The 7,683-nt window shown below is 46.3% G+C and overlaps 1 protein-coding gene across 2 annotated transcripts in view; it reads right to left on the bottom strand.

The window, feature by feature from the left end:
* Window positions 1–119: 119 nt before the first annotated feature.
* TTLL5 (tubulin tyrosine ligase like 5) overlaps window positions 120–7,683 on the bottom strand; it is a 219,522-nt gene continuing 211,958 nt past the window's right edge. For both annotated transcript variants that reach the window (XM_080928217.1, XM_080928218.1), the window contains one exon: window positions 120–3,079. In XM_080928217.1, the coding sequence (XP_080784343.1) occupies window positions 3,057–3,079 (23 nt within the window). In that variant the 3' untranslated portion in view covers window positions 120–3,056. The remainder of the gene's footprint in view (window positions 3,080–7,683) is intronic.

Here is a 7,683-nt window from a genome sequence, read left to right as displayed (position 1 = left end):
TCATGGGGAGGGACACACACACGGGGGGGGGGGCAAGGAGAGAGGGAAGAAGAGGGGGAAGAGAGCAGAGAGGGGAGAGAGAGAGAGATCTTCAATCTTTGGACAGCTGTCAGGTGTACAGGCTTGCACGTAGAAACGAGCCATCGCAGTTTCAACTGAAATGCTACACACATCACTAGTTTTTGGAAGTCTCACCTCTGCCTCCAAATCACATTGGGCATTAAAGAAGCTACCTGCAGGATATGGCCCCAAAATGAGGCAAATTCTGTTATCAGAGCCAGATGTGGGCCTCTCTAGAGGCAAGAGATCCAGGGCAATCTGGAATTCCACTGTGGCTTAGCATTCATCTTTGGTAGCATCTTTAGGGAGCCATCGGAGCAAGAAAACCTCTGGTCTTAGCAAGCTCTTAAAAGCCATCAGCCTCCAGCATGTTAACTGAAGTACAAGTACGGAGGTCTGACTGAAGTCTTCAGGTTGAAGGATGTATGTGTGAAACCCTGTGTGAGTGTGTGCATGGATTGTGTGTTCTTTGCTCAAGACTAAACTCCTGAGCTTGGTCACCAAGACTGCCTCTGTGCTTTGTCCATGCCCAACCAATTTATCCAGTGGCCCATGGTCCTGGATTGAAATCCCGGCAGCGGCAGTGCTCTCTCTGGTGTATGTGTGTGTGTATGTGCACATGCATGTGAGGAGGAGAGAGCAGCATGCTGGCATGTCAGCCATGGGGTAGCTGCTGCCATTACCACGTAGTTCCGGCTGCCCTGAAATGCATGATGTAGACAAGGCTGGCTTTGAGTGCTCTGCCCAAGTTTTGGGATTAAAGGCATGCACCACCACATCTGGTCCAAGTTCCACAGTCTATTGTGACCATTATCCTCAAACTTAAGTACTTGTGAAGATTAGTTCTTGTGTTCACTAGAAATGTACTATCTGGGCTTAAAAAATGGCTCAGGGTAGAGGACTGGCTGCTCGACTGGGGAACCAGGGTTTGATTCCCAGCACCCTTCCATCTGTGGCTCATGTTCCAAAGGATCTAATGTCCTCTTCTGGCTTCCTTGGACACCAGGCACACACATGGCACAAGAAATTACATGCAGACAACACACACACACACACACACACACACACACACACACACACACAGAGAGAGAGAGAGAGAGAGAGAGAGAGAATATTTCTGTCCCTTTTAGCCTGGCTCCCAGGGTCCTGCTACAAAGTTTGAACCCAGGCTGCTAGATGTCCTTCTTTAACCTATCTCAATGACCACATGGCAATTTCAAATGTTTTAATGACAGACACTACTCATGTCAAGTAGCAGGTATGAACACATGGGAAGGTCTGGCTTTCCCTTTCCATGGCTGCTCATAAGTGCTAGAGCCGTTGGAGCCGTGTCTTCAGAAGCATACCCTTGTTTTGAGGTGAGCAGTAAGATTGAAATGATACCTCTGTAGGAGGAGGAAGGCTAGAACGATCCACCTGGTTTACAGCCAAGCCCAGGACCAGAAAGAAAGCCTTGGAAACACTGTGTATGGCAAGACAATGCTAGCTTTGACCCCGGTAGGCAAAAGGACGGAACTTGAGGATTCATTCTGATCAGATGCCTAGAACTAGTCCAAGCAATACAACTGTTCTGAAAATTATCGTCCTAAGCTCATGGCCTCTATTCCCCTTTTTGCAAGATTATGTGTGAACTCCTAGAATCTTTTCTCTAACTCTACAAATCAGAAAGGGGCTATGAATCTGTCTCCTATTCAACTCAAACCAAGTGGGCAGTTTAGATGGTCTCAGGACTACATGGAAACCCTTTCTTTCTCCTGCTCTTCAAAGTCTGCATTGTCTATGATGCCTGAATCTGGTCTGTGCACTAAAAAGACAACAAAGCCCCCCTTTCTGTCTTCATCTCCTTCCCTCTTCCCTTCTTCAGTTTATTGAGACAAATTCTCAGGGACTGTCTTCCAGGCTGATTCTGAACTTCCTATATAGCATAGTCCAGCCTGGTGCATAGCTCATGGCAATCCCCCTGCCTTTCTCATGCTGGGATGATAGGTAACGCCCACCACATAGGACATTTTCCTGTCTGGATTTCAGCAGTGTCTAAGGGAAGGGCCACTGAGATGGATGGCGGTGTGCTGCACCCACCCAGAGGAACTGTATGGGGAGGCTGCGGGCAACTGGGCACATTCATACCCCTGAGGACTACATGACTAAGTCTGCTGGAAGACAAGCAGGGAGTGGGGACACACAGCAGTTGCACGTGTGGGGAGTTGGTTGCTTTGGGAACTAACCTGGCCCCAGCATCTGCTTAAAGCTTCTTGCTAGTTCCCATTCTAAAAGGAAAACTGAATCTCCAGACAGCTGTAAGGCGCACAGGCCCAACAATGAAATATCAAGATGAAAAGTTGTTTCCATTTTAGCTCTGAATGAGAATATTGACTGGTAGAAAACTAGTGAGTAGAAAAAAAAGGAAATAAAAGTTGAATTACTTTATTAATCTTAGAAGTCAGTAATTCCAAATGGCGCCTGTACCATGGCAGCCGCCTACCTGCCTCCCCACACTGGGGAACCGGTGCTGTTGGCTCCCCACCCCCCACACTCTTGGGAAAGGGAAAATCAAGTTTGGTGGATGATGTTGGGATATGAAGCTTGTACAAAATAAAATAAAATTAATATTTCAATCTGGAAAAGAAGAGAAAGCCAGATGTAAATAGCCAAAGAGCCTCTTTTATACCATCTGTGAGCAGCAGGAGGAAAGACAGAAGGGACCTAGCGGGAGAGGGGAGGCAGCAGCAGGGAAAGACAGACTCTGGAAGGTGCTCTGACAGGGACACAACACATCAGGCGAGAGTCCCCACTGCCAAGTCTCATCCAAACCCAGAGGGGCTGTTTCCCTGTTGTCCTGGTAAAAGTCTGGTTTGGCTGATGACAAGCATCTACTGTCACTTTTGCTTAAAGGCCTTGGGGACTCAGAGGAAGCAAAAAATTACTATGGACTCCTCACAGCCCCTGTCAAGCTCCCAGGAGTGTACGGCAGGTTCTTCTTCCCCGGAGTCTCTGGTTCATCTGTCAGTGTGAGCAGGGTCTGGAAAAGAGTGTCAACAGTCAGTGACCAAAGGCTGTTCTCTCTGACAACAAACAGGGCTGTCCCTAACAAAGGAAGCTCACCCAGAGTACAAATTAATTCTAACTGCTGCTCAAATACATCCTAAAACATCTGTGTTCTGTTGCGGCTGCTTTCTGGGTGACTTTGATTCCTCTTGTTTGGGGGTTAGTAAACGTTTACTGCTGTTTACTTGACTACTCTTTAAAGAGACTGGGTTTTACCGTGTTGCTAAGGCTGACCCTGAACTCCCAGGCTCAAGCCATCAGCCTTCTGAGCAGCTGGAACCACAAACAAAGCCGCTCCGTCCAGAAGCAGGAAAACACTTTTTATTTCTCCTCATTATGCACAGTGATGCCCTTGGACAGTCCCAGCTACATAGGAAGCTGAGGCAGGAGGATCACCTCAGCCTAGGAGTTCAAAGGCAGCCTTGGCAACAACAGTTAGACTCCTCCATCCAAAATAAACTAACACTTGCACCACCTCTTCTTGTTTGTAAACTGAAGACACCAAAAGTGTTCAACTTTTCAGAGTGCAGGGTCAGTGTCACCATTTTCAAACTGTGAGGTAAAAAGTCTCATATCTGAAGCCTCTGTGACAGGTTGTCAGCTACCGGGCTGTCTCAGACCCACCCCATTCTCTCACCTCATGCTCCTAGTACCTGCTCCTTCCCCAGCTTTGGGAAGAGCACTAAGGAACCAGTCAGACACTCCCAGGCCTTTCCCAGCTGCCCTGCTCAGCATCTCAGTTTAAAATAGGTTAATAAAGTTCTTTTTAAAGAGCCATTATTGATTATGCTTGTGGGATATGAGGTGTATGAACACAAGTCCAACCTCCCCCGGACGCACAGCAGTTGCATGTGTGGGAGTTGGTTGCTTTGGGACTAGCTTGGCCCCAGCATCTGGAGCTGGGGAAACAGATGGTGGTAAGCTACCCGAGATGAGGGGTGGGAAACTTGAAGTTGATCCCTGGCACTGAAAACTGAATGAATGAATGAATGAACAAATGAAACACCTGGCAGAGAGTTCTTCATGATTATCTTCTTGTTTACTTCATTCTTCTCAAGTGTATTTGTTTCCCTGTGCATGTGGGTGTGTGTCCAGGTGCTCATGGTGAATGAAGGTCATAGGCCAGTGTCAGGTGATGTTCTCCTTGGCTCTTAGTCTTTTGTGACAGGCGTCCTGCTCTCTCTTGAAGCCCTGCCACAGCGTGTGAATGTTTTATCAGTCCTAAGACATTTTCACCATCATCTTCTTAAAAATGATCTGTTTCCCAACTTTCCTGAACTCCATTTAGATATCTGTTAGGCTCTCTCATCTGGCTTTCTATTCCCCTCGCCCCCTTCAATTCTCTCTCTGGTCTGTACTCCAGACAATTTCCCTCTAAACAAACACACCTTTGGGTCTAATGTGCCATCTGGCTAGCCCACCTCGGACATCTTTTCAAACAGAATGTGCTACCTGGTTCTTGTGGAAGTGTGCACGTCACAGATGGGAGCTACTGTGCATGCTCCTTTTTATCCTTCCGATCTCCTGGCCACGCAAGTGTTCATTCGGCAGCACATGGTGACCTCAGTATAAGTCTCTGCAGACCTAGAACCGGCTGTTTTATCCTTTTTTGTTCATGGGGCTGTTCTATTATTTTTAAACTGTGACATCACATTTCTTAGAGTTTTACCTGTGAGAATTATTTGAGAACTGTAGCAAGCAGACATCCACAGGCCCAGCTTTCAGCCTGCTTTTCTATTTGCGTATATTTATGGCCTCACCGAATGGCACTGTTCTTGATACTGATTTTTGCCATGCGAGTGCTGTGAGGCCTCCCTAGACAGAGAACACTGCAGAGAGAGGAGCAGGCTCTGGTTCATGCCCCTAGGAGGCATAGTGCCTGGACAGCAGCACTGATGGGCTCTGGAAAACAATCCCATGTGCTTCTGTTTCTGGCCTAGGTCTGGACTCCCCCATGGACTTCAGGAATTTCTGGCACAACTCACCACGTAGCTCCCCCTCCCTTCTTGGAAGTGCAGAGGCCATGCCTTATACATTCTCACACCAGCCTGAGCACTTCTGTCCATTAAAGATTTGCATGGGAGCTGCTTGGTGAATAGCTTACTGCTGGGAAACATGGGAGAAATGCTGCAAAGTAGGTTTCTGCAACAGAAAAAAGCTGCTGTGCTAAGTGCCCATCCATCCATCCAGACCCGAGCTCCCACGCCAGTCAGCAGCTGGCTCAAGGGGAAAGACACCCAGGAGCTCAGGAAAGGGAAGATTGTCACCTCTGTGCCATGAAACACGGCTGAAACACACTCATAAACCTAAAATTACATGAGGTTTTAATTTAATTTTATTTTTTGCTTTGTTTTCTCTGTGTAACCCTGGTTGTCCTGTAACTCACTCTGGAAGACCAGGCTGGCCTCAAACTCAGAGATCTGCCTGCCTCTGCCTCTGCCTCTCAAGTGTGGGATTAAAGGTGTGCACCACCACGGCTTGACAAATTTTGTTATTTTTGATCTCTCAAGGTTTGATAAAGTTTGAAGCAAGGAAAATGTTTTTGTTTAAGACAGGGAATTTTTAGTATGTAGCCCTGGCTATGCTGTAACTCACAGCGGTCCACCTGCCTCAGCTCCCAAGTGCTAGGATTAAAGGCTTGCATCACCATCCCTAGCTAAAAAAATGCATTTTTAAAGACTGAGTCTTATGCATCCCATGCTGGCTTTGAACTTGTTATACCAAGCTGAGGATGACCTTACATTTCTGATCTGCCTGCCTATACTTCCCAAAAGATGGGATTACAGGCACATACCACCATGTCATTTAATGGGGTGCTAGGTTTTTTGTTTTGGTTTGGTTTATATAAATGTAAGGATCTTTATCTCTTAGTTCAGTCCCTAATGTTTCCAACTGATCAGAGTGGTCCTGGTAGTCCCCTCTGACATCCTTCTAGTTTGATGAGAAGGGAAGTAGACTGTCCCCACCTCCCATTTATAGCCTGAGTGACATTGGCCGAAAGCAGAGCTGGGGTGAGCAAGGCCCACGCTCGACCCCTCCCCTTCCGGGCACCACCCCAGCCTGTAGGAATAAACACAGGCACACAAGAACATCAGATCTGTCTCATGAAACCCTGCCCGGGTGACACAGCTGCAAGGGGTTGCTCAGAGCTAAGTCAGCCCGGAGTAATGGCGAGGGTTACACCGACCAGTGCTGACTGGGAACTGGCTTTAACTCCAAACCTTCCCAGAACCCCTATAATTGTGAGTGAACAATGAGGGTACTTGGTCTAAGCCACAGATGTCAACACCAACGTTAACTTCAAGATGTTCTACTGCAGATGTGTGAATAACTTTTAGTACAAAGCTATTTTAAGGAACTACTGTTATTGTTTTTAATACAATAAGCCTTTTTATTTGAGGCAAAGTCTGCCCAGGCTGGCCTTGACCTCTTGACCCCGTTCTAACCTCCCCTGTCAGTCAGTATAACTATGTGTACCGCTCCACCAGGATGACTCTTTTTTTAGGAAAAATGGCACACCATTTTTGAAAATTTGATTCTTACTAACCTGTTTTTCTTATTACAGCTTTCTTATTACGGTTCCTTTTCTTAATAGTGTAGTCAGGTAAATCTACTGATAAAATACCACCAGAGAACAGAAATGTGTTCCAATGTGGCTCAGTGGAACATTTCTTCCTGTCCCTGCACATAAACAGTGATAACCAGAGGGAAGGCCATTTTACATGCGTAACAGCCTCTTTTGGCACAAGGATATTTAATATCTAACCTTTTATGAAAATTTAAAATTGTATAGCTGATCTAAATTAAACATCTTGGGTTCTAATTCTGTGATGTGACTATGGTGCTAGTTTTGAATCACAATCTACCTAAGTATTTCTGACTGTTTCTGTACATATATACAGATTTAGATTTGTAGCTGGGTGTGGTGGTGCACGCCTTTAATTTCAGCACTTGGGAGGCAGAGGAGGGTGGCTCTTAGTCAGTTTTAGGATAGCCAGGGTTGCACAATAAAACCCTATCCCAACAAAAAAAGTTGTAGAATAACCATTGTAAGAATAACTATTCTGTGAAAAGCTTCTGACCCTGTAACAGCCATGCTGTGATGGAGAGGGTGAGCAGAGCCATGGCCTCTAATCTGATGGAAACATTTCTTCACAGTTGCTTTTGTGCATATTCCTGTCACAGTTGTGAGGTCACAGGACACACTGAGGGGCAGCTCGTCCCTCCTACCCTGAGCTCACCTTGGTGGCAAGTGCCTTTACCCACTGAACCATTTCAAAAGTAAGCCCATAATCTTGTTTTTGTTATTTATGGTTCTTTCAACTTTGGGCTTTAATGCTCCCTGATTTGTTTTTAGCTCATTGTAGTAAATGTGTAGTGGGCTTTGAGAATGGAGTTTATGTGGTTGGGTTCAAAGAAAAGACAGATTGCCCTTAGCAGGGATTCTGGTCTACTCTACAACAGTGACTCAGGATCTGTAAAACTCTGACCCCATCCTCCTGTAGCAGATGGAACACCACTGAATCACAGATGGTACTGGGCACAGATCTGTCCCTGAAGATCAGGGAAGTGGAATTT

This window comes from Micromys minutus (assembly GCF_963924665.1).
Source record: "Micromys minutus genome assembly, chromosome: 1".
NCBI lineage: Eukaryota > Metazoa > Chordata > Mammalia > Rodentia > Muridae > Micromys > Micromys minutus.
This window is presented reverse-complemented; position numbering and strand designations above follow the sequence as displayed.